This window comes from Ranitomeya variabilis, chromosome 1 (genome assembly GCF_051348905.1).
Source record: "Ranitomeya variabilis isolate aRanVar5 chromosome 1, aRanVar5.hap1, whole genome shotgun sequence".
In the NCBI taxonomy this organism is placed as follows: domain Eukaryota; kingdom Metazoa; phylum Chordata; class Amphibia; order Anura; family Dendrobatidae; genus Ranitomeya; species Ranitomeya variabilis.
Window position 1 is genome coordinate 1,118,493,362 of NC_135232.1, and position 26,752 is coordinate 1,118,520,113.

General features: G+C 45.9%; 1 protein-coding gene across 1 annotated transcript in view; it reads right to left on the reverse strand.

Moving 5' to 3' along the window:
- POLR1A (RNA polymerase I subunit A) overlaps positions 1 to 26,752 on the reverse strand; it is an 83,339-nt gene that overhangs the window by 29,455 nt on the left and 27,132 nt on the right. The window contains exons 11-26 of the mRNA XM_077280229.1: positions 25,571 to 25,693; positions 25,056 to 25,283; positions 24,119 to 24,373; positions 22,169 to 22,360; positions 20,562 to 20,711; positions 20,220 to 20,403; positions 20,055 to 20,137; positions 18,790 to 18,948; positions 18,596 to 18,694; positions 18,214 to 18,366; positions 15,565 to 15,647; positions 15,201 to 15,366; positions 8,521 to 8,742; positions 8,212 to 8,423; positions 6,671 to 6,838; positions 5,707 to 5,842 (exon numbers count right to left, since the gene is read on the reverse strand). Of these exons, the coding sequence (XP_077136344.1) occupies positions 5,707 to 5,842; positions 6,671 to 6,838; positions 8,212 to 8,423; positions 8,521 to 8,742; positions 15,201 to 15,366; positions 15,565 to 15,647; positions 18,214 to 18,366; positions 18,596 to 18,694; positions 18,790 to 18,948; positions 20,055 to 20,137; positions 20,220 to 20,403; positions 20,562 to 20,711; positions 22,169 to 22,360; positions 24,119 to 24,373; positions 25,056 to 25,283; positions 25,571 to 25,693 (2,613 nt within the window). The remainder of the gene's footprint in view (positions 1 to 5,706; positions 5,843 to 6,670; positions 6,839 to 8,211; positions 8,424 to 8,520; positions 8,743 to 15,200; positions 15,367 to 15,564; positions 15,648 to 18,213; positions 18,367 to 18,595; positions 18,695 to 18,789; positions 18,949 to 20,054; positions 20,138 to 20,219; positions 20,404 to 20,561; positions 20,712 to 22,168; positions 22,361 to 24,118; positions 24,374 to 25,055; positions 25,284 to 25,570; positions 25,694 to 26,752) is intronic.

Here is a 26,752-nt window from a genome sequence, read left to right on the forward strand (position 1 = left end):
GGCCCGAATCCAGTCCTGCCGGAAGGAAAGCCAAAATGGAAGGCAAGGAAAGGGACCTAGGTAAAACGCAGTTGGACTCGCACCAACGGAAAAAAGCCTTCCAGGTACGATAGTAAATCCTGGAAGGCTAAGGCTTCCTAGCCTGGATCATGGTGTGAATCACCCGGTCCGAAAGGCTGGACGCTCTTAGAACTGCGGTTTCAACAGCCACGCCATTAAACTGAGCGACCGAGAATTCGGGTGGCAAATAGTACCCTGAGAGAGCAGGTCGGGCCTGTCTGGAAGGCGCCAAGGGGCGTCCGTGAGAAGATTGACGATCTCCGCAAGCCAAGCTCTCCTGGGCCAGTCCGGGGCAATCAGAATTACCGGCACCCCTTCCGCTTTCAACTTTTTCAACAGCTTGGGAAGTAAGGGCAGGAGTGGGAATAGATAGGGCAGCACGAACTGCAACCAATGAATGGCCAGAGCGTCGACGCCCCCTGCGAGGGGGTTGCGAGACCTGGAGACGAACCGAGGAACCTTCCTGTTCCTTCGGGACGCCGTGAGGTCCACGTCCGGAGTCCCCCATCGAAGACAAATCTGATGGAAAACCTCTGGATGCAAGGGCCATTCCCCTGCCGCGAGACCCTCGTGGCTGAGGAAGCCGGCAGCCCAATTGTCCACGCCTGGGATATGCACCGCGGATATCACCGGAACCGTTGCCTCTGCCCAGAGGAGGATCTTGGATACCTCGGCCAAGGCGCTCCGAGTCCCCCCTTGAAGGTTGACATATGCCACCGCCGTGACATTGTCCGCTGGATTCGGATAGGAAGACCCCTGAGAATCCTTTCCCAGTGACGAAGGGAGAGAAGGATGGCCCGAATCTCGAGGACGTTGATCGGTAGAGAAGACTCCTGCGCTGACCAACGACCCCGAACAGTCAGGTGGCGAAACACCGCACCCCAGCCGAGCAGGCTGGCGTCCATCATCACCACCCTCCAGTGAACTGGAAGGAAGGACCTGCCCTGGGGGATGAGAGGTGACGTCAGTCACCAGTTGAGGGACCGCTTGACCCGGGAAGAGAGTCGGATGGGACGATCCAGAGAGAAGACAGACCTGTCCCACTGTGACGGAATGGCCTGCTGAAGAGGTCGAGAGTGAAATTGGGCGAAGGGCATCACTTCCAATGTTGCTACCATCCTCCCCAGAACCTTCATGGCCGATCGAAAGGAGAGAAGCCGAGTACCCTGGAGCAAGCGTACGTCCCGACGAAGGATGGATCTCTAATCTTCGGGGAGGAAGACTTTGGTCTGACGAGTGTCGAAGAGCATGCCCAGAAAGACGAGGCGCTGGGAGGGAACAAGACAGGATTTCTTCCTGTTGACAAGCCACCTGAAACGGGCTAGAGTGTCGAGGACGATGGACGGGCTCTCGTGAGCCTGAGAAAAGGGGACGGAGCCTTGATGAGGATGTCGTCGAGTTACGGAAAAGTACCATTCCCCTGACTCACAAAATGGCTATCAGCGCCGCCGTGATCTTTGTGAAAACCCTGGGAGCGGTTGCAAGACCAACTGGGGAATGCTCCTGATGTACCTCAAAGCGCAGGAATCTGTGATGTCCTGGAAATATAGGGACATGAAATTAGGCGTCCAGAACGTCTATGGAGTACAGAAATTCCTATGCCTCCATGGAAGTGATTACTGAACGAAGGGATTCCATTCCGAAAGTTGCAGACGAAGCCTTTTATTTAGTAACTTGAGAACCGGGATTGGTTCGAGTAGAAGCCTGTGAATCCTTCTCTTTCTGGAACGGGAACGATTACCTCCACGCTGAGGAGCGAGGCGATGGCTGCAAGGAAACCCGGAACCAAAGTCGGGTCTTTTGGAGGGCGAGATTCGAAGAAACGATCCCAGGGCTGAGAAGCGAAATCGATTTTGTATCCCGAGGATATCGCTTCCCTGACCCATGCATCCTCCATCGCCATAAGCCAAACGTCTTTGAAGAAAGGAAGGCAACCGCCTAGCTTGGAGACGCGCCGGGATTTCAGTGAGAATCATGCCGAGGTACATCTTCCAGGTCTAGACCTGGTGGATCTTCCTTGGGAATAGCAGGAGAGCCAGGAAGAAGTGGACCTAAAGGAAAACTTCTTCCTATCTTGGCGCGCTTGCGACCTCTGCTGTAGAGGAAGAGGTCGGCAAGGTTTGGATTGGGGGAGAAGGGAACTTGTCCCCCCCACGGTCGTGTCCTTAATAATTCGGACCGGTCTGGAACCAAAAGACGTGATCCCTGAAAGGGCAAGGTGGTAAGTCCCTTCTTAGAAAACAGGTCGGCTTGCCAGGCCTTAAGCCAAACTGTCCGGCAGATGGCCACGACATTGCTGGATGCCTGAGCTGCACGAGACGCGGCATCCAGGGAGGCAGAGACCAAATACTCACTCGCATGAGAAATCTGGTTGGTAAGCTCCACTAGCTGTTCTGGTTGGGCCCAGCCAAAGTGCCTTGACGGAGTTGCTTTGCTGATTTGGCCACAGACTTTGAAACCCATGAGGAGGCAAAAGCCGGGCAAAGAGTGGACGCAGCCACTTTGAAGGCTGACTTCGCAAAGGATTCTAAATGTCTACCATTAGATTCCTTCGAAGATGCTGCACCAGGAAAAGGGCCGAACTGTGTAGTCTGGAGACTGGCGGGCCCACGGAGGGAGAAGCTGTCCAGTTGGCGGTGCTCCGGGGAAAAAAGGATATAACACGCCGAGGCGCTGTCCTCTTTGAAAGCGTCTGGCTATACTCTCTCTTTATTTGGCCATCAGCTCCTCGAACACAGAATGAGGGGCGAAAACTTTGGAAGGTGGTTTGGACCGTCTAAACGAAACCGCCTGATCTGCGGGTTCCGTAGCGGAGTCTTTGATGCCACAGGTCTGGTTAACTGCAGCAATGAGGTTCTGAACCATATCCCTCATGCTAGCGATTTGGTTAGAATCCAGCTTCAACACATCTTCCGAAGGTGCATCCGAGAACGCTTCGCCTGACTCGGGGGAGGAAGACCGGGAAAAAACCCTCAGACCGGCGTTCCTGTCTAGATCCTTTGCGGCCAATCTTGGTAGACTCAGACAGAGCCTCCTGTAACCCGCTGTCCACAGCGGAAGACGTCAGGGGCAACCTATTAAGCACAGACTCTAGGGTCTGAGACACTTGGGTGAGATCGCAGGGATTGGGACAGAGAGGAGACCCACCCTGGGATAGGGAACTCACTCTCTCGGACAGCAGGGGTGTCCAGGGCGGTGGGTACCGCGGAGCTGTTGCAGTCCTGACAGAGGGAGGGAAATCTGCATATGTAGGGTGAACATACAAAGTGACGGACCAAAATAGCAGAAGAAGCAGGAGGACGGGAGGGTTCTCCCTTAGAATTAGACATGGTGCCAGAGGGTTAGGGGACGGAGGCAGAGGGAAGTGTCAGTCTGCTGTACAGAGATACTCACAGCAGATATCCTGTAGCTTCCAGGCTGTAGAGGAGCAGGTCCTGCAGACAGATGCACCGCTGGATGTGACGACCCATGGCGACGCCAGAGGAACCATAAAAGACATGCTGGATGCTGCACCAGGAAAAGAAGGGCAAAAGGCCCACTATTAAAACCGGAAGAGGAGCGGGGCCGACAGCGCAAGCCTGGGGCAGGAAGATGGTGCCGGCTGTAGAGCGGTGGCTGGGAAGAAGTGGGCGGAGACAAGCAGACACACCAGGGTAACCAATATGGCGCCAGTTGCGGGCACTGCTATGGGGGGCGGAGCTAGGCGCCCTGCAGGAAGAAGGTACGGGCGGGAGAAAGCCCGCACGAAGGAGAACAAATGGGGGGGCGGAGTTACCGCGCCGAAGTAGGCCCGAGAAGCCGGGGCCTAAATTGGAACCCGGTGGCCGTCGCGCCGGAGTAGGCCCGAGAAGCCGGGGCCTAGGTTAGACGCCGGCAACTGCCTGAATGAGAGGAGGAGGTGAATAAGCCATCGCCGCAGCGAACATCTCGCCTGTGCCACTGAAAAAGGTAGCCCCTCAAATAGCGTCGGAGCCTGCGTCAAGACTGGGGGGGGGGGGGGGTGTTAAGGGGGCCTGAGCAGGGCTAAAAGTGCTGCTGAAAGCCCTGGTATTTCCCCTAGGAAAAGGCCCCCCACCTCGCTAAAGGGAATCCCTAACTTAAAGGTCCTGAAGGAAATAGATGGGGCACCTTCTAAATACTCAACTTCTTCATCTGTATATCTTCTTCCGGAAAAAAACCTGAGGAAAAGGAGAAATATACCTCATTATTCCGGATGCAAATAGACATCCTGAACTTGCTGGTGGACGTCCTCGTCTCCTGCAACCGACAGGCTCTGGTGGGCGAGTGGGTGGGGGACGGAGCTAGGACCGGACTTCTAAGCACGCTTGTGTGCTAGGATCATGGTCCTGCTGGGGGATCTATGAGGATACGGGGCGGCAGTACACGCCGTACTCATAGTCCGCATTGTGGGACTACAGGTGCGACTGTTCACCCTGTATCCCTCCAGAAAACCTGAAAGAAAACGAAACACATTGAGGTAGATAAGGGTCTAATGAAAGACCCGTGTCCACCTCCTACTGACACTAAGCTAAACTGAATATGCTACTTCCTGTTACACTGCAGAGGAGGAGATAACTTTTTTATTTGTATAGTGTCAGCCTCCTAGTGGCAGCAGCATACACCCATGGTTCCTGTGTCCCCCAATGAGAGGCGATAGAGAAATGGCAGACAAATTGTAATGAAAACAGTAAAGCAGCTTAGAAAATTATTTAAAAAAAACCCAGATCTTTGTGAATGTGAACATAGCTTTTAAAATACTTTTAAGAGCAAATCCAGCTTTTACTTCTAACAGATAGTGGTGGCACTAGGTCCAGATTCCTTTAAGTGCGCTCCTCCATTCATTCATTCATTCATTCATTCATTCATTCATATGGATCACAGGAGCAATAAATGCTTCCTTCCCTCTAACAGGAGATGGAATTACTGCAATCAGGAAAATAATAAGCATGTGAGATAATGATCACAAAACAAATAAGTAGAAGCGCCAGGACGATGACGACACCATAACGCCGCCATATTAAAGGGGCAGGACCACTAATGCCATTCACATCTGGGACACAAGTATAAAAAAAATGCGCTTGAATGGGTATAAATCATTATGGAGTAAAAATGACCCGACATTATAATTTTCCAGGTCAGTTTGTTTATGGCGATACCAATCTTATATGTTTATTTTAACGCCTTCCAGCAGCGACCAATTTCCGTTTTTTTTTCCTTTTTCATTTTTTCCTCCCTTTTTTTTTTTTTTTATTTCAGTGGTGAAAAACATTCAAAAATTTGATAAAATTGATTGCGTCTCCATTTTCCGAGGCCCGTAACATTTTCAGTCGATAGAGCTGTGTGAAGACATTTTTTTTTGCGGGGAGAGATGACGTTTTTATTGACCCCATTTTAGGATGGATGTAACGTTTTGATTGCTTGTTACAGTATTTTTTGCGGTATTACAGCGACCAAAAAAACAGCAATTTTGGCGTTTTTGAATTTTTTTCTTTTATGGAGTTTACTGATCGGGTGAATTATTTTTATATCTTGATAGATCGGACTTTTCTCGATGAGAGATTCCACAGATGTGTATTTTTTGTACGTTTTTTTTTTTACTATCTTTACTTTTAAGTTTGAAAAAGTGGGCAGAAATAACCCGCTTACCTCTGCCACACACACGCGGGTCAGCTGCTTCTTCAGTTTTCTCACTTTCCGCATAGCTTTCTTAGTGGGGAGGACGGGCACGCTCATCATGGGAGTTTTAATATTGGAGCTCGCAGTCAGCAAAATTTCCCTAAGTCTGAAAAATTTAAAAATAAAATACACGTGCTTAAAGGAATAGTTTTCCAATTAGGTCCTAGGCGCTTCAAGGGTTAGTTCACACATAGCTTTTATTTATCCAAATGAAAAATGCAGACATTTAGTATATTATGCATATTTTTGATGTGTACTTTTTCTTTATTCCATTTATCTGAATTGGTAAAAAAAACTTTTTTTAAAGGAAAAAAAAAAAAAAAAAAACACCACGGCTGAAGACGCAAAGAAGAAAAAAAAAAAAAAAAAGTGTACCATGTGAACGAGAACACTTGTTACAATGCACAGCGTGTAATACTACATTTCCCCTGTAGTGGCCACTGCATGGGAAATGAGCAACCGAGTTGGTTGTGTTGCCTTACATCACCAAGCACAATGTCACATGTCGGATGGAGTGATGTAAAGCACACGATCACTGGATTCTGGAGCAGTGGACACGTGTTCAGTTCCCATGACTGTACCTAGTGCACAAAGTCCATACAGTCGGGGTTAAGGGAGTGTGGTGTTGAAGAACATGAGTGACCACACAGAGCCCCGGATCCAACACCTATAATGGAGATTGTGGCCCCGGCCTCTCCCCAACATCTGGGTGTGACCTAAAAAATGCTCAAAATTTCCCACAGACACCTGTTATGTCTGAAGAGGGGGCCAACTCCATAATAAAGACTATAGATGTAGAATAGGAGGTCCGAAAGGCTCCTGGAGGGGGAATGTAGAGGGGGAACATACTTATGCAAATAAATATGGTGTCATCTCACCAAGGGGCAACAACTAGAGATTAAGTAGATTCTCAGGAGGAGCAGCGACAGCTTACCTGGGTATACCTAGGGTGACGTTCATCTCTCCTCTGCCGGCAAAGTGGAAGGTGTTCAGGGTCATCTGGGTGGAAGGTTCTCCGATGCTCTGAGCTGCAAGAAGGCCGACGGCATCCCCGGGCTCACACAGGGCTCTCTGCCACTTTAGCTGCAGCAAAGTCCTCAAACTGTATAAAAATAAATTCCAATCATTTGTACAATAATACCTAAATCGGAAGACCACCTAAGACATTACGGGGGAAAAAAAGAGCAAAAAAAAAATCAAAAACGAGCAAGCTGTAGATACTCTTTTTTTTTTTTTTTTTTTGCCCCCACAAATAGTGATAAGTATCCGTTTCAAACATTTTAAAGTTCATTTTTTCCACATTTATATTTTAAAATTTGTTCCACTTTCTGTATTATTAATTTTATATACGAACACTTTAGTTTCTTTCTTTTGATGAGGAACAGCGGTTTGGGTTTTTATTTTTTGTACCAGCTTTTCATTTATTTTTTTTACTTTATTTATTATACACATTGTGCCCCCCACCCCCATAAGGTCATAAAAAGACCTTTGAGGGTTATTTCAACATTTAAAATACAGTTTGGTTATCAGATTTCCCCTGTGACTGCGGCTGGTTTATTAGCCCCAGTCACAGTGGAAATTCAATCCTCCTGGTTAAAAAGCAGAGCTGCCTGGGTCTCCTAAGATTGCTGGGTTCAGAGAAGGAAGCAATGTCAGTGCTGAACAATTGCTGTGTATACAACAATCCAGAGGCCTGTTTATTACGGTCTCTGGCGAGCTAGGCTGTGTGATGACCAGATGCGTGCTCTCACAGCTGTATGATCGTGTGCCGCAGCTCTACTATGCATGACCATTTCAGCAAGTAGAACACAGACTTTTAAAGGCTACAGCACATAAGGAAAATTAGGACTTTTTTTTTTTTTACTTAAACAGATGCACTTGGGTGCTAAAAATAATTTCTATAATTGGGGTTGATTAAAAAAATTAGCATCGTTTGTCTCACAAGCGTTTGTGTCACACTGGTATTGGCGGCTGCGGAATGAGTCATCTGAGAATCCATCAGTGAGCTTGTTCTGACAGTCTGACTGGAGAGCCTGTAACTCTTATCTCTCTTTTTCGGACCTGCTCTAGCTGTTTTATGACCACAGAGCACATCAAAGTTGAATGTGTAGAAAAATCAAAAGCCTCTAAGAGCCAAACGATGAAGAATGGGAGCAAAAATGAGTAATAAATGCATTTAAGTAACAAAATATTTAAAAAAAAATCCGGAAAGTGGGAGAACCCTTTTACGTATCACACAGCATCCATTGTTGCAGGAACATGGCAGGTCCTCCAAGGCTAACTCTTTGTAGCTCCTCTAGCTAATACTTGTTCACAATGGAAAAGAAAAACGTAATTGAAGTGGCTGAAATTAGAAAGGGGGATATTCTGGAGGCTGTGATGGCAGCACTAGTGGGGACACACGTGGGCTTTTATCCACAAAGTCAAGGACCATCGGACCAGGACGGCTTTTGGTGCTGCAAACTTTGCAATTACCTCTCAGACGACACCTTGGACTCTTCGTGGCTGGAGCTCTGCACGTCCCGATCCCAAGTGTACTCGTTGACTTGGTCTAGAAATTTTTCAGACACGGATCCAAAATACAGATCTGGACGAAGGACTGAGAGGCAGGGGTCCGGCAGGTGAGAAGACCGCTTTATGTACTTCTTTCTCCCCTTTGGGTCCAGGGCATACCAACTCTGTAACAGCTGGGAAAATATGATCATTATTTCTAGGCAAGTCCAAGTCATAATGCCGGGGTACTGACGCCTCCATTCACTTCCCCATAGCATATCGGGGTCTCACCTGAGTAACAGCCTCTTCTCTTCCGTATTCTTCACACCCCCCAGGACAGAGCTCTTTAAAAGCCGCCATCTTCTTTTGGGAGTACAATATGAAGGCATTCAACCTCTGGGAAGGAGCGGGGCGCTTCAATCTCCACTGATATATGAAACCACTGTAACGATTTGCTTGTTCTGAATCCATTCTACATAAGACTTCATCCAAGTGTTTGGATTTTTTAATCACCTATTAGAGGAAGATAAATCATTGGAGTAAAGAAAATTACCAGGGAGGTAAAAAGAATGAATCAGAACACTGCAATATACCAACCAGCCACCAGGACGGGAACTTGGGGTGGTCCGGGGTCACATTATGGAAACATTATGAAAAATTACATCCTGTATTATACCCCAGAGCTGCACTCACTATTCTGCTGGTGCAGTCACTGTGTACATACATTACATTACTGATCCTGAGTTACATCCTGTATTATACCCCAGAGCTGCAATCACTATTCTGCTGGTGCAGTCACTGTGTACATACATTACATTACTGATCCTGAGTTACATCCTGTATTATACCCCAGAGCTGCAATCACTATTCTGCTGGTGCAGTCACTGTGTACATACATTACATTACTGATCCTGAGTTACATCCTGTATTATACTCCAGATCTGCACTCACTATTCTGCTGGTGCAGTCATTGTGTATATACATTAAATTACTGATCCTGAGTTACATCCTGTATTATACCCCAGAGCTGCACTCACTATTCTGCTGGTGCAGTCACTGTGTACATACATTACATTACTGATCCTGAGTTACATCCTGTATTATACCCCAGAGCTGCACTCCCTATTCTGCTGGTGCAGTCACTGTGTACATACATTACATTACTGATCCTGAGTTACATCCTGTATTATACCCCAGAGCTGCACTCACTATTCTGCTGGTGCAGTCACTGTGTACATACATTACATTACTGATCCTGAGTTACCTCCTGTATTATACTCCAGAGCTGCACTCACTATTCTGCTGGTGCAGTCACTGTGTACATACATTACATTACTGATCCTGAGTTACATCCTGTATTATACCCCAGAGCTGCACTCACTATTCTGCTGGTGCAGTCACTGTGTACATACATTACATTACTGATCCTGAGTTAGATCCTGTATTATTCCCCAGAGCTGCACTCACTATTCTGCTGGTGCAGTCACTGTGTACATACATTACATTACTGATCCTGAGTTAGATCCTGTATTATTCTCCAGAGCTGCACTCACTATTCTGCTGGTGCAGTCACTGTGTACATACATTACATTACTGACCCTGAGTTACATCCTGTATTATACCCCAGAGCAGCACTCACTATTCTGCTGGTGCAGTCACTGTGTACATACATTACATTACTGATCCTGAGTTACCTCCTGTATTATACGGTACCCCAGAGCTGCACTCACTATTCTGCTGGTGCAGTCACTGTGTACATACATTACATTACTGATCCTGAGTTACATCCTGTATTATACTCCAGAGCTGCACTCACTATTCTGCTGGTGCAGTCACTGTGTACATACATTACATTACTGATCCTGAGTTACATCCTGTATTATACTCCAGAGCTGCACTCACTATTCTGCTGGTGCAGTCACTGTGTACATACATTACATTACTGACCCTGAGTTACATCCTGTATTATACCCCAGAGCTGCACTCACTATTCTGCTGGTGCAGTCCCTGTGTACATACATTACATTACTGATCCTGAGTTACATCCTGTATTATACTTTAGAGCTGCACTCATTTCACTGATTGCACTCAATTAAAAGTCATTAGCCTACTTGCTGATGGTTTCCAGTTAGCGATCATTCCACTACTTTTAATTTTGCACTGTGGCGATTTGCGTCTAAACCTGCTACCATTAATAAAGCAATATGTGAATGCATCAAGGATCTGGCTCTTCATCTAAAGTACCTTACTGTCAACTAATAAGAGTGACCACCGGTGTATGGCGCAGCGCTCCCTATCACTAAGTATGTACAGGCGATTTATAGTTACTCTGAGCCATCCCTTTATGAGCATCGGCCCCTCATAACGGATCATTGATTCACTGATTCCAAAGGTTGCGGTTCTCAAAAACGTCATGCTCTGGTTACAAACATCATAAATTCCAGGTGTAAAGATTATGTTATGATGTTGTCATGTCAGCTCACAACCTGATTCACTGGAGACCATATGGCATCGTACATACCGCACATCCTGCTTTCTCAATCAGACGTCCATAGCAACAGACAGATAACAGAAAGGTAATTTCTGGCCTCAGCTCAGATGTCTCCTCTTATCTCAGGATGGACTTTCATAAATTGTATGCAAGCTCACAATGTGCAGGTCTGAGCACACAAGTATGGGATTCTCATTAAGATACGGGAAAAACCCCCAAAAAATGAAAAAAGTCAAGAAAATAAAAACTATAATACTGCCCCTATGTACAAGAATATAACTACTATAATACTGCTCCTATATACAAGAATATAACTACTATAATACTGCCCCCTATGTACAATAATATAACTACTATGATACTGCCCCTATGTACAAGAATATAACTATTATAATACTGCTCCTATGTACAAGAATATAACTACTATAATACTGCCCCTATGTACAAGAATATAACTACTATAATACTGCCCCTATGTACAAGAATATAACTACTATAATACTGCCCCTATGTACAAGAATATAACTACTATAATACTGCTCCTATGTACAAGAATATAACTACTATAATACTGCCCCGTGTACAAGAATATAACTACTATAATACTGCCCCTATGTACAAGAATATAACTACTATAATACTGCCCCTATATACAAGAATATAACTACTATAATACTGCCCCTATGTACAAGAATATAACTACTATAATACTGCCCCTATATACAAGAATATAACTACTATAATACTGCTCCTGTGTACAAGAATATATCTACTATAATACTGCCCCTATGTACAAGAATATATCTACTATAATACTGCCCCTATGTACAAGAATATAACTACTATAATACTGCTCCTATGTACAAGAATATTACTACTATAATACTGCTCCTATGTACAAGAATATAACTACTATAATACTGCTCCTATGTACAAGAATATTACTACTATAATACTGCTCCTATATACAAGAATATAACTACTATAATACTGCCCCTATGTACAAGAATATAACTACTATAATACTGCCCCTATGTACAAGAATATATCTACTATAATACTGCCCCTATGTACAAGAATATAACTACTATAATACTGCCCCTATGTACAAGAATATAACTACTATAATACTGCCCCTATGTACAAGAATATAACTACTATAATACTGCTCCTATGTACAAGAATAAATATATTATAATATTTCCTCTATGTACAATAAAAAGTATTCCCCGCGCTTCCTACCTCACATTCTGCAATTTCACAGTTTTTTGGAGGGTTTTCATTAGTTCATATGGAGAACTTGCCTACAACTGTGAACATTTTGTTTTTCTTTTTATCATGAAGCAAACAACAAATAGGACAAGATAACTGAAAACTTCAGTGTGCATAACTATTCACCTCCCTAAAGTCAGTACTTTGTAGAGCCTCCTTTTGCAGCAATTACAGCTTTGGATAAGGGTACCGTCACACAGTGCAATTTTGATCGCTACGACGGTACGATTCGTGACGTTCTAGCGATATCGTTACGATATCGCAGTGTCTGACACGCAGCAGCGATCAGGGATCCTGCTGAGAATCGTACGTCGTAGCAGATCGTTTGGAACTTTCTTTCGTCGCTGATCACCCGCTGACATCGCTGGATCGTTGTGTGTGACAGCAATCCAGCGATGTGTTCGCTTGTAACCAGGGTAAACATCGGGTAACTAAGTGCAGGGCCGCTCTTAGTAACCCGATGTTTACCGTGGTTACCAGCGTAAAAGTAAAAAAAACAAACAGTACATACTCACATTCCGGTGTCTGTCCTCCGGCGTCTCAGCTTCTCTGCACTGTGAGCGCCGGCCAGCCAGAAAGCGAGCACAGCGGTGACGTCACCGCTCTGCTTTCCGGCCGCTGTGCTTACACAGTGCAGAGAAGCTGAGACGCCGGGGGACAGACACCGGAATGTAAGTATGTACTGTTTGTTTTTTTTACTTTTACGCTGGTAACCACGGTAAACATCGGGTTACTAAGCGCGGCCCTGCACTTAGTAACCCGATGTTTACCCTGGTTACCCGGGGACTTCGGCATCGCTCCAGCGCTGTGATTGCAACGTGTGACCGCAGTCTACGACGCTGGAGCGATAATCATACGACGCTGCGACGTCACGGATCGTGCCGTCGTAGCGATCAAAATGGCACTGTGTGACAGTACCCTAAGTCTTTACGAGCTTTACACATCTTGTCACTGGGATTTTTGCGCATTCCTCAAGGCTAAGCTCCTCCAGCTCCTTCAAGTTAGATGGTTTCCTCTGGTGAACAGCAATCTTCAAGTCTGACCACAGGTTCTCAGTAGGATTAAGATCCGGGCTGTGACTAGGTCCCTCTAAAACATTTACACGTTTCCCCTTAAACCACTGGGGTGTTGCTTTAGTAGTGTGCTTTGGGTCATGGTCTTGTTGGAAGGTGAACCTCCGTCCCAGTCTAAAATCACCGTCAGACCGAAACAGGCTTTACTGAAGAATTTCCCTGTATTTCGCACCGTCCATTCTCTGTTAGACAATCCCTGCATGTGTTGCTGCTGTCGAACAGCCGTGGGGACTCAAACGTATTATTCGAGTCTGCCGAAGACACACGGTTAAGTACACGAGCATGCTGGGAGAACACCTTATCCCAGCACATTCTCTAATCACTAATATTGATCTCTGTTGCAGGACACATTCGTCTTTGACAGACATATATGGGCTCTCTAGAGTAGTGCACAGACTAAAACACAACATTGGATCTGCAGCCTTCCTCATAGTGTCTGGGGATCCTTCCCTCCTAATATCCTGAGGGTGAGCAAGGCGAGTATTGGGGTTGGGTTAGGAGGCGCCCAGCAGCACGTCCCAGCTCTGATCTTGTGCCGGTTCTACCCCCCTCCTGTGACCCACCGGCAGAGTAAGGAGTTAGTCCCGGATTCTGCACCCTCCTTCTGGTCTTGGGCGTCCTGGCATACTGCTCCAGGCGTGCTCCCTGCTCCATGTTTGTGATCACTGTGGCAGGACCATCTTGGCTTGAGGTCCTTGTCTGGGCCACATCTTGTTTCAGCTTCCTGTCCTGCCTGGTCATGCTGGACTCTGATCCCCTCCAGGTACGGACACACAGTGGTCTCTCTCTCGTCAGTTTACGCCAGTCAGGAGCTCTAAATCCTCCGGTAAGAAGGATAAATTACAGGACATCGATGGAGTTGTTTACGGTGCGTCCTGCTATATGCCCAGCCAGGCCAAGCCGCCCGCTGACTATGATTGATGCCCTCCATGCCCGGGCTCAAAGGTTTGAAGGGCAGCCCTCTCTTGGGGAGGGATCATCCCTTACTTGTTTGGAGATCTCCGCATCGGCCTTCGTGGAGTCTGGAGATCTCCTCCTCGGCATTTGTGGAGTTTGGAGATCTCCTCCTCGGCCTTTGTGGAGTCTCGAGATCTCCTCCTCGGCCTTTGTGGAGTCTCGAGATCTCCTCCTCGGCCTTTGTGGAGTCTCAAGATCTCCTCCTCGGCCTTTGTGGAGTCTCGAGATCTCCTCCTCGGCCTTTGTGGAGTCTCGAGATCTCCTCCTCGGCCTTTGTGGAGTCTCGAGATCTCCTCCTCAGCCTTTGTGGAGTCTCGAGATCTCCTCCTCGGCCTTTGTGGAGTCTCGAGATCTCCTCCTCGGCCTTTGTGGAGTCTCGAGATCTCCTCCTCGGCCTTTGTGGAGTCTCGAGATCTCCTCCTCAGCCTTTGTGGAGTCTCGAGATCTCCTCCTCGGCCTTCGTGGAATCTGGAGATCTCCTCCTCGGCCTTCGTGGAATCTGGAGATCTCCTCCTCGGCCTTCGTGGAATCTGGAGATCTCCTCCTCGGTCTTCATGGTGTCTGGAAATCTCGTCCTCTTTCCTCATGGTGTTTGGTTGGTGGTGACTTGTTAATGGTTTTGGTTAGTGGTGCCTCTTGTTAATGGTTTTGGTTAGTGGTGCCTCTTGTTAATGGTTTTGGTTAGTGGTGCCTCTTGTTAATGGTGTTGCAGCCTCAGTGTCCTTTCAGAAAAGATGTGTATACTGACAGACATGGGACACTTAGATTGCACACAGGCGGACGTCCTGTCACTAAGCATATGACTTATGAAGGTAACTGCTTGCACCAGAAATTGTTAGGGGCAAAATGGGTGAATACATCTGCACATGCCAATTTTTTGTTATTTGATGCCATATATCTACTTTATGCCTATATTTCTCACTTCACCAACTTGAGACTATTTAGCGCTGATGCATCACACAATAATCTGATTACAAAAGTATTTAAAAACAGGTTGTAATGTAACAAAAAATAGGTAAAAAGCCAAGGGGGTGAACACTTTTGCAAGCCACTGTATACCGGGGAGAGAAATCATCACTGTTCCGATTCCCACACTGCTACATCCTCCCAGAAGAACGCATAAAAAAAGAAAATAAAATGCAATAATTACAGATGTTATAATCCACATCAGGACAAACCTCATAGTTCTCTGCAATGAACGGAAACTGCTTCGGCTGCAAAAACTGCGTCTTGGGAACGTCCAGTCCGTCCTCACCGTACAGGAACTGCACCACGCTGCCATCGCTGTCCCGCACCGTCAGGTCATACTGGACCACCAGCCCCTCAAGATGCTTAATGACGCACCTGGAAGAAAGGGAGAATCAATGAATTCATAATACATATATTATTTACACATATATGCATACACACACACACACTATATATATATATATATATATATATATATATATATATATATATATATATATATATATATATATATATATATATATATATATATATATATATATATATATATATAATTTAAAAAATAGCAGTAACCTTTGAAGATAACCGGAACGACTCGTCTTCACGGCAGTGTCCACCAGACCTTCTCTCCCAGCCATACAGTGAAAGTAGAACTCCTAAGGGCCACCCAACAAAAAAGAAATTATTAAAAACAATCTTTTTTTTGTGTGTGTTTGTTTTTACTCTATAAAGTACATTAGACAGAATCTAGGGGGGATGGGGAGAATACACGCCACTCCAACCTTGTTCTTTAGGTTTTGACTTTACTGTATGTGTGGTAACAGGATTCTCCAGATCAGGACGATCCCACACATATCGGACTTGTAGAGGTTTTATTATTATTATTATTATTTTAGTAACTTAAAAAAGAAATGAAGATTGTAAAAACAGAAAAAAAAATAGTCAACTTTTTTTTTATTTTACGTCATTGGAGTTGCGTGATGTCTTTAGAGGGCCAAGATGGCGGCGGAGAGGGGGCTCTATACACTTGCACCATGAGATAACATCCTATGTCGGGGCGGGATTAAAAGGGATTCTCCCATTAAATGTATTTATCACCCAGACAGAAGTGATAAATGTCAGACGCCCCACAAGTATGAGAATGGGGAGAAGGGGTTTCCTGTGTGGAGTGTGTGCATAGCCTATAAGTCTCCTTACACTGTCACTCTCCACAAGGAGAAACGCTACCCCTTAGATCCCTGTGCTGGCTGTACCGCTACCGACCACGGCCTCACACAGGGGTCTTTATTGAGATTATGGGGGTCCCAGTAGTCAGACCTAAAGCAAAGATGTATTCATCACTGATAAATAAATGTATTTACCAGAACAACCCATGTAAAGAGATCGCATGAGATTTTCAGAGACAACAAAACCCCTCCACAAGTATAAGAATGGGGGAGAAGGGGTTTCCAAAGTCTCCTGTGTGGAGTGTGTGCATGGCCTATAGGTCTCCTTACACGGTAACTCTCCACAAGGGGTAACGTGATCCCTGTACTTGCATGATCATTGCTCCGTTCACATCTATGGAACTGACGGTTCCTCTACCGACCACCACCACTTTCACACAAAGGATTTTGGGATCCCCTTTTTAAAAATAAAATCAGCGCTCGTCATCACTAACGAGTGTCCTTTATCTCAACAGGAAATATATAATTATAATGTGAGAACTCCAGAGGCTCCTAAAAAAAATGTATGCCATCCACTGGGGTTTATTGGGGCCACTGGTGGAAGCGGTTGTGGGGCCGACACTTCAGCTACAAAACAGAAGAACGTATCGATCGTATATTGAGCGGTTGTGGTCTCTTGCCCCATTAACAACAGGAAGGCCTAATGGATTATTAGCAATACAAGCCAAGATTGGTAAATAAAAGTTAATAAAATAAAAAAAAATGGATGAATAATAAAAGTAAATTAAAAAAAAGATATAAATTAATAATACAAGGTTGTCCATTGCTAACCCTTATGGACCTAGCTGTGGCTTTACAGGATCGAGTCCAGTCCAGCACTGCCAGGAGACAAGTCGCTGTTTCCCCCCCCCCCCCCCCCCCACTTTTTTTTTTTTTCTCCTCGCCTTTCAAAAGCCATAACTTTTATTTTTCTGTCCACACAGCCTGCACAAGTTGTTCTTTTGAATGACACCATTCATGTTACACATAGTGTACTGGAAAACAGGAAAAAATTCCAAGTGGGGAAAAATTGTAAAAAAAATAAAATAAAATGTAATTGACAGTTTTTTGGGCATTGTTTTTACAGTTTACATTTTGTGGTAGAATTGACCTCGAAATATAATTCTGCTCATCATTACAATAACGGCAATACCAAACATGTCCAGTCTTTTTTATTATTATTATAGTGGTGACAAAAAAAAACCCCAGAAGTTTGCAAAACCACGTGTATTTTGTTATGTTTTATTATCTTTATTTTTACTGTATTTTGCTTTTATTACCTTCATGTTTAGTGTTTTTTGTTATTCTTATCTTTATTTTCACTGTATTTTGCTATTTTTATTACCATCATTTTTACTGTATTTTGTTATTTTTCTTAGCTTTATATTTAGTGTATTTTGCTATTTTTATTAGCATTATTTTTACTGTATTTTTAATAGTTTTATTTTTACTGTATTATTTTTAATAGCTTTACTTTTACTGTATTTTGCTATTTTGTATTAGCTTTATTTTTATTGTATTTTGCTATTTTTTATCTTTTTACTGTATTTAGCTATTTTTATTAGCTTTATTTTTACTGTATTTTGCTATTTTTTATCTTTATTTTTACTGTATTTTGCTATTTTTATGAGCTTTATTATTACTGTATTTTGCCATTTTGTATTATCTTTATTTTTACTGTATTTTGCTGTTTTGTATTAGCTTTATTTTTAGTGTATTTTGCTATTTTTTTCATCAGCTTTATTTTTAGCATAATGTTATTTATTATCTTTATTTTTTATGAGGAAAACGGGAAGTGAACTTATGTTGGTTTTTTTAAACGTCTCGAAAGGGTTAAAGAAGTTTTTTTTTAAGTTGGTGAAACCCTTTCAGATCCCTTGTTCAGATGACTTGAAGGTAACCAGTTACCATGATGAAGCCCTTTCGATGGTGCACGTGTGAGCTGGAGATTGCATTAGGTCACAGATCACTAAAAGCTGAACACGCGGCACATGTATAGGTACAAGGAGGCAGATACCGGAGGTTTGATGCCAGTCAGAAAACGGCCGGTCACAAAGCCACCAGACCGTGGGGCAAAGTCGTACGCTTGGAAACAGGGCAGAGATTTTCCAGAAGGCATCAGTGGTGGCCGCCGACCTTCTAATTCAATCTGTCCAAGAAGGCAGGAGATCTGTGAAATAAGAAATACACCATTATCAGATCGTCAGCACGGCTGCCGGATACAGGACCACTTATCAAACGCGAGAGCCTTGGCCCAGTAGTCACAAAGCTGTGTCTATATCGCTAAGGGGGTCCCCTGGAGGTGCAGTGTGGAGGGGGCACATACTTATCTTCATACAGCCTATAACAATACGTACCATAACGAGAACAGAAGAGATGAACCAAGTGATGACCGTTACCTGCATGGTGTTCACAGTAGACCCTTTAGCTCCAGACTGGACCATCATCTGCAAATTGTTTTCTGGAAAATGTCGGTGGAGACCGAGCGGCATGCAGACCTGGAATGGGGTCAAGGCAGAAGACATTAGACCCAAGTGCGGCCACCCGTGCACCATTACCGGTGAAGACACCGTACACTGTCTTCAGTCCTCACCTGATTTATCTCATTGCTCAGCTGATTAACTTCCTCCTTAAACTTCAAGTCCACCATGTTGAAGTCCCTCTGGTCTTTACTTAGGTGAGCGTCCTCCCATCTCCCCTTGGCCTCTTCATCTGACGCCAAGTCAGGGAGGTTAAAAGCTGCCCGAACAGCCTAAAAGTGAGAAAACGGACCCTGGTCAGCCACACAATCCTACTACTCGTCTACCAAGAACAGCGCCTTTTTTTTTTTCCAGGAGACTCAGATCCTGGGGATCAATGACGGAAACAAAGATTTTGCATAGGACTGAATAAAAGGGACTTCTGATAACGTATTGATGGAAATCAGCAGCGACACGATGGCTGTGTGTTCCCAATAGATCTACAAAATGCTCAGTCACTTTGTACAGCGTGTGACTTCAACAGAGAGTGGAGCACGGGAGGGCATCTCGCTCGCCCGGGCGCGGGAGGGTACATCTCTCATCTAAAGTCGCCCGGAGCGCGGGAGGGTACGTCGCTTGTCCAAAGTCTCCCAGAGGGAGGGAGGGTACGTCGCTCGTCCAAAGTCACCTGGAGCGCGGGAGGGTACGTCGCTCGTCCAAAGTTGCCCGGAGTGAGGGTGGGGTATGTCGCTCGTGCAAAGTTGCCCGGTGTGAGGGAGGGTATGCCGCTCGTCCAAAGTCGCCCGGAGCACGGGAGAGTATCGCTTCTCGGAAGCCGTCTGGAGCATGGGAGAGTATCGCTTCTCGGAAGCCGTCTGGAGCACGGGAGGGTATCGCTCCTCGGAATCCATTTGGAGCCTGGGATCGCTCCTCTGAAGTCATCTGGATAGGTATATACATATATAAGTTTCCTGTGCAGAATGGCTGGCACTGTATGGAGTCACAGACATGTCAATAAATCCTTGGTTTCAGTGGGGTCTCATTTATTTCTTAGGTGTGCCCGTTTCTGGACAACCAATGTAGCTAAAGTTAAATGAGCCACAGGTTTCCAAAATTTCTTAGTGATGCAGTGATATTTCTGTTTTCTGCTTAACGAGAATGACGTACAATTTTCCTGCACTCTTGATGCAATGGGAGACATTGATAGCTAATAAAAAGAGAGACAATATCCGTTTTATTGCCCGCTGATCGGACACCGACAGCAAATCCTTGCCACGTCACCAATGCTTATCCCGATTCCGGATGACAATACGACAGGTGCACAATATCTGCGAATCATGGCGGCGTCCTCACCACCAAATGTGGAAGAGACCTCATCAAAGATGTCCTAATGGCGTACCTTTCCTCCACAGAGTGAGGACTTTTCCACAATCTTCTGCCTGGCCGTATCCGCATACGGTCGAACCAGAATATCCTCCACCCCTGTAAGACGGCACAGTTACCATGTATGCAGGTGAAGGAAAATTTTGGAAAGAAAGAAAAGAAAAGTTAATCGAAAACTCACCCATAGTGAACCCCCGGTAGAGCTGCAGGTACGCCGTGAAGAGTCGGGCAAGACATGTAAGCAATTTCCCGCTGGTCTCGCCACCGTAGAGCTCGTAGCAGCAGTGGACGAGGCCGAACGAGGAGCTGCCATAATGGGCTTTATCCAGGACCCCGCAGAGCAGCTCTCCGTCTCTTATGATGACCTGGTAGATCAGAGATGAACAGGAATCAGTCACCAGTCCCACCCTGATATAAAGTCACTACTGGACACATTCTCCGCTTCTTCAATTCTCGTTAATGAAGAATCAATTAATTGGGTCGTTTTAAAAAGAAAAAGTACCAGAAATCGATAATTACCCACCTGCGACTCGCACATAGAATCCGAGGAAAACCCAGGGATGGGCCGGGACGTTTCCTTCACCCACGCTTTCCCACCTATCTTTGCTTTTCCCGTCAGGTTGAGAGGTATGTGGTGGTCTGGAATTACGTTGATTAGTAACGTAGAGACCACCTGTGACCGAGAACAAGTAGAAAATATTAATATTTACATACAGTATCGTGCAAAAGTTTTAGGCAAGTGTAGGAAAAAATGCCGCAAAGTAAAAAGCTTTAAAAAAAGTGTTAATGGTTTATTTTTGTCAATTAAAAATGGAGGTTGTTCCAAACATCTTGGAGAACTACCCATAGATCTTCTGTGGATGTCACTTGTGTAAATCCTTCATATAATCCCAGACAGACAGGATGATATGAGATCAGGGCTCTGCGGGGGCCGGATCATCACTTCCAGGATTCCTTGTTCTTAATCGTATTGGCTGGATTTTTGGGGACATCATTCTGCTGCAGATTTGGGACTCTTAGTAACTGCCTGTATTTCTCAGCATTGAGGACACCTTTAATTCGGACCAAAACGACTACTGACCAGACTTCTCCAAACAGTAGATGGATGTATCTGGGTCTCACTTCTTTGTGCCACTTCTGAGCTGATGGCACTGCTGGACATCTTCCAATTTCAAACAGCAGTAATCAGGATGTGTCTATTAAGTCTCCTTGTCCTACCACTGCGTTGAACGTCTTCATCGTTCCCCATTTTTGGGGCTTCATCATAAAAGCACATATGAAACCCCAGGATGCTTTGAAATCTTTGCCTGGGAGACACCTTGGTGATGCAGTAGAACTACCTTGTGTCTTGTTGCCGTGCATGGTTTATGACCTATAACATGACACTTTCTTCTACAACCTCACCTTCGTAGCAGAGTTTGGCTGTTATTCACCCAGTTTTAAGCTTCCTACACAACTGTTCCTGTTTTAGTTAATAACTTAATCTATATAGAGGAGAATGATGATCATTATGGTATAATTGGGTAGTTGTACACCTTACTATAATCCTACACAAACCCTGACTCTGTACAAGTGTAACTAGAAGAAGGCAAAGGGCGGTCACAGGCGTTTTTGGAGAATTGAAAGGATTCTCCAACTCACTTATAGTTGAGTTTTTGGGGAATAATCGGCCACCAGGCAGCTCTGCCGATGAGCTATCTTGAGGTTTACCATCTATATCCTAATTTGCCTTATACATCACCTACATCTGATAAATGTTAAAGGGGTTGTCCAGGACTATATCATTTCATTTTTACCATGAGCCAAAAACTAACAGGTAGGTAGTCGTTAACGGAGGAAACTACCCCCCTGTTCTTGTCTGCTCCTTTCAGCGATTCAGCTGCTCCACGTCAACAGAGCCGCTCCCGTCAACAGAGCAGAGAGGAAGAGAAGCCACTGCTCTGTCGATACGACGTCAGAATCGCAGGCAGGAGCGGTCTGTGACCACTTTGTATCGGCAGAGATCGGCGTCGGACACAACACACCGGTAGGCAGTAACTACCTGCCTGTAAAATATATATAAATATATCCCTAGATAACCCATTTAATGACTTCGATATCACTGTAAATGAAAATTAAACCTCGTTCTACCTGTTTTCCGGTCCATAGTCGGCACGGTTTCATGATTGCAGGTGGAAGAGTTTTTACCCGGCCCTTCTTATCGGTCAGACCTCGATATACCAGCTCCATGTACTGATCTCTGGTAAAGCAGCAGCCGCGGATGGTCATGCTGGCTCCGGACACCATATAATCCTGGATGAGGCCGGCTAGGGGTGTGCCGTCCTGATGGAAACATACACACACGGTAAGAACATATTTCTGCACAGAGACGGTAGATGCGGCACTGCCGGCGCAGTAATAGATTTGTTTTCTCGTTCAGCTCCACATGGATTCGGTCACCCCCAAAATGCTTATTAAAACGACCTATACAGCGATATCAGGAACTTTGCCCCCTATAAAAGTCATCCTAGCACTCAACCTGTTAGTTCTACATTGCCCAAGAAATTTCGGTACACCCTTGGTGTGGTCAAGAGTTCAGAGCGCCATTACAACCCCCTCAATTAGCATCTCGGGGACTTACTCTCCTTCGGATTGACAGTGATAGATTCTCAGTGCTGTCTACAATCATCCTGCATGTGCACACAAACAATGCCTGACCGCACAGCTTCAGTGTCGGCATGCACACCGTGAGCTTCATAAAGGAGTCTGTGGGAGGGGGACAGTATCTGCCAATATTGTGCAGCCTCACTCAGGCAGGGTCTAGTGCGGATGTGAAGACACGTGGGCCTCATTAAGGCAGGGTTTAGTACGGATGTGAAGACACGTGGGCCTCATTCAGGCAGGGTTTAGTGTGGATGTGAAGACATGTGGGCCGAGTTCAGGCAGGGTTTACTGCGGATGTGAAGACACGTGGGCCTCATTCAGGCAGGGTTTAGTGCGGATGTGAAGACACGTGGGCCTCATTCAGGCAGGGTTTAGTGCGGATGTGAAGACACGTGGGCCTCATTCAGGCAGGGTTTAGTGCGGATGTGAAGATACGTGGGCCGAGTTCAGGCAGGGTTTAGTGTGGATGTGAAGACACGTGGGCCTCATTCAGGCAGGGTTTAGTAGGGATGTGAAGACACGTGGGCCTCATTCAGGCAGGGTTTAGTGCGGATGTGAAGACACGTGGGCCTCATTCAGGCAGGGTTTAGTGCGGATGTGAAGACACGTCGGCTTCATTCAGGCAGGGTTTATTGCGGATGTGAAAACAAATCGGGCTCATTCAGGCAGGGTTTAGTGTGGATGTGAAGACACGTGGGCCCCATTCAGTCAGGGTTTAGTGCGGATGTGAAGACACGTGGGCCTCATTCAGGCAGGGTTTAGTGCGGATGTGAAGACACGTGGGCCTCATTCAGGCAGGGTTTAGTGCGGATGTGAAGACACGTGGGCCTCATTCAGGCAGGGTTTAGTGCGGATGTGAAGACATGTGGGCCTCATTCAGGCAGGGTTTAGTGCGGATGTGAAGACACGTGGGCCTCATTCAGGCAGGGTTTAGTGCGGATGTGAAGACACGTGGGCCGAGTTCAGGCAGGTTTTAGTAGGGATGTGAAGACACGTGGGCCGAGTTCAGGCAGGGTTTAGTGCGGATGTGAAGACACGTGGGCCTCATTCAAGCAGGGTTTAGTGCAGATGTGAAGACACGTGGGCTTCATTCAGGCAGGGTTTAGTGCGGATGTGAAGACACGTGGGGCTCATTCAGGCAGGGTTTAGTGCGGATGTGAAGACACATGGGCCGAGTTCAGGCAGCGCCCATTCTGGGCACATGAGCTAACAGTCTCCAAAATGCTAAAGGAGGGTGCACCAAACACTTGGCCACTACAAAAGTAATTTTCTCCGGCACTGCACCAGAAAAATGTAGAGTGCTGGAACGATTATTATAGGGTCCAAGTCCCCTGTACGGATCGTTTGTTATGCATTTCGGGGGTGACAGCCTCCCCATAACCTGCCCTGTAGGGCAGTGCTCCTAGCGGCACCTGCCGCTCGCCCATTACCCCTCACCTTGGGCACCAAGTACTGCTCATCGGTACACGCTATGGTGTAAGCCTCGGCCCGGCCCAGTTCATTTTGGGGAAAATGAGCGTTCATTTCGTCTCCATCAAAGTCGGCATTGTAGGCCTTGCAGTTGGCGTAGTGCAGCCGCAGCACCTTCTCTCCGGGAAGGATCCGGGCCTTGTGAGCTTGGATGGACGGTCTGTGCAGCGTGGGCTGCCGGTTCAGGAGAAGGACGTCGCCGTTTTTAACGTGACGATAAACCTGAGATACCAAGAAAGAAGAAAACAGCGTTCATCAAAGCGCCGTGGTGGTCGCTCTCCTGCCCTGGAAATCAGTGTGGAGGTAACGGGCGCCGCATAGTGGATAGGAGAGGAGCGGCGGTCCCCGAGAAAGGCCGTCACACAGAGGTATTCTGCCTCCATTCACTGTTTACATACAGCCACCATCGGAGCTGGTGGGGGTGTCAGACCCTTTACTGATCTGATATTGATGATCTAACCGAAGGTCAGCAATAACACAAGTCTGGAAAACCCCTCTAAATCCTTACACACCTAGACCACCAGGGATCCTCCTATAAACTCCTGCACTTTCATAGACCACCAAGAATCATCTCAAACTCTTTCACAAAGATAGACCGCCAGGAATCTACTCAGACTACTTCACCACCCTAGACCACCAGGAATCTTCTCACAGTCCTTCACCACCCTAGACCACCAGGAATCTTCTTATAGACTCCTTCACTAACTTAGACCATCAGGAGTCATCCCAAACTTCTTCACTACTATAGACCTGACCAAAAATCACTTACTAGTAACAGAGGCTTGGAAGTATCACTGCCTGTGAGGAGAGATGAAGCAGGAGACCTCCTGTCTACGAAACTCGCAAATCGTACTGTAAAATGGGGCTGGGTTTGGACGAGTACGATATTTCGGTGGTAACTTACGATTTTTGCAGACAGCTTTTGTGACCCGGTGGACGGAGTGAGCAGCTGCTTGGCGACAGCCTCCCGCTGCGAGAGATCACCAGCGCTCAATATTGTGCGAGATCCGTCTTCAGCAACCACAATGGAGGCGCCGGGGTGGACGGAGGGTCCATTTATAACCGCCTGCCTCAGCTCCTGCACGTTCCACGCGGTGACGGGCTGGGGGTACGTCAACTTGGTGGCAAACACCTAAAAGAAGAGGATCCATTATATACGGCACACACTGCACTGCTGTATACTGATCACTGAGAATTGTGTATATAGGAGGCTGCAGAGCGCCCCCCGGAGGTGGCTGCAGGAGGCCGAGATCTGCTCCAAGAACCCCACGCAGAGGACCAGGAGCTCTGTGTCATATATCCAGGAGCGGTCATTACTGAGAGGCTCACAGACTGGAGAGAAGTGTGGCCCTAAGGAGAAAGACTACAGATGCCCACATAAAAAGGAAGCGGTCACCTGCGGCACATTCACATACACACCATAGGGATGCCAATCTCATTAGTACCGATGTACATGTCCGGGCAAATCACAGATCGAGCTGCATAGTCCACACGCTTTCCCATCATGTGTTTCCTGAAGAGACCTTCCTTCTTCTCTAGTAGCTGGAATACAAGTACAGAGTGTGTTTTATTATACCCCAGAGCTGCACTCACTATTCTGCTGGTGCAGTCACTGTGTACATACATTACATTACTGATCCTGATTTACATCCTGTATTATACCCCAGAGCTGCACTCACTATTATGCTGGTGCAGTCACTGTGTACATACATTACATTACTGATCCTGAGTTACGTCCTGTATTATACCCCAGAGCTGCACTCACTATTCTGCTGGTGCAGTCACTGTGTACATACATTACTGATCCTAAGTTACATCCTGTATTATACTCCAGAGCTGCACTCACTATTATGCTGGTGCAGTCACTGTGTACATACATTACATTACTGATCCTGAGTTACGTCCTGTATTATACCCCAGAGCTGCACTCACTATTCTGCTGGTGCAGTCACTGTGTACATACATTACATTACTGATCCTGAGTTACATCCTGTATTATACTCCAGAGCTGCACTCACTATTCTGCTGGTGCAATCAATGTGTACATACATTACATTACTGATCCTGAGTTACATCCTGTATTATACCCCAGAGCTGCACTCACTATTCTGCTGGTGCAGTCACTGTGTACATACATTACATTACTGATCCTGATTTACATCCTGTATTATACCCCAGAGCTGCACTCACTATTATGCTGGTGCAGTCACTGTGTACATACATTACATTACTGATCCTGAGTTACGTCCTGTATTATACCCCAGAGCTGCACTCACTATTCTGCTGGTGCAGTCACTGTGTACATACATTACATTACTGATCCTAAGTTACATCCTGTATTATACTCCAGAGCTGCACTCACTATTATGCTGGTGCAGTCACTGTGTACATACATTACATTACTGATCCTGAGTTACGTCCTGTATTATACCCCAGAGCTGCACTCACTATTCTGCTGGTGCAGTCACTGTGTACATACATTACATTACTGATCCTGAGTTACATCCTGTATTATACTCCAGAGCTGCACTCACTATTCTGCTGGTGCAATCAATGTGTACATACATTACATTACTGATCCTGAGTTACATCCTTTATTAT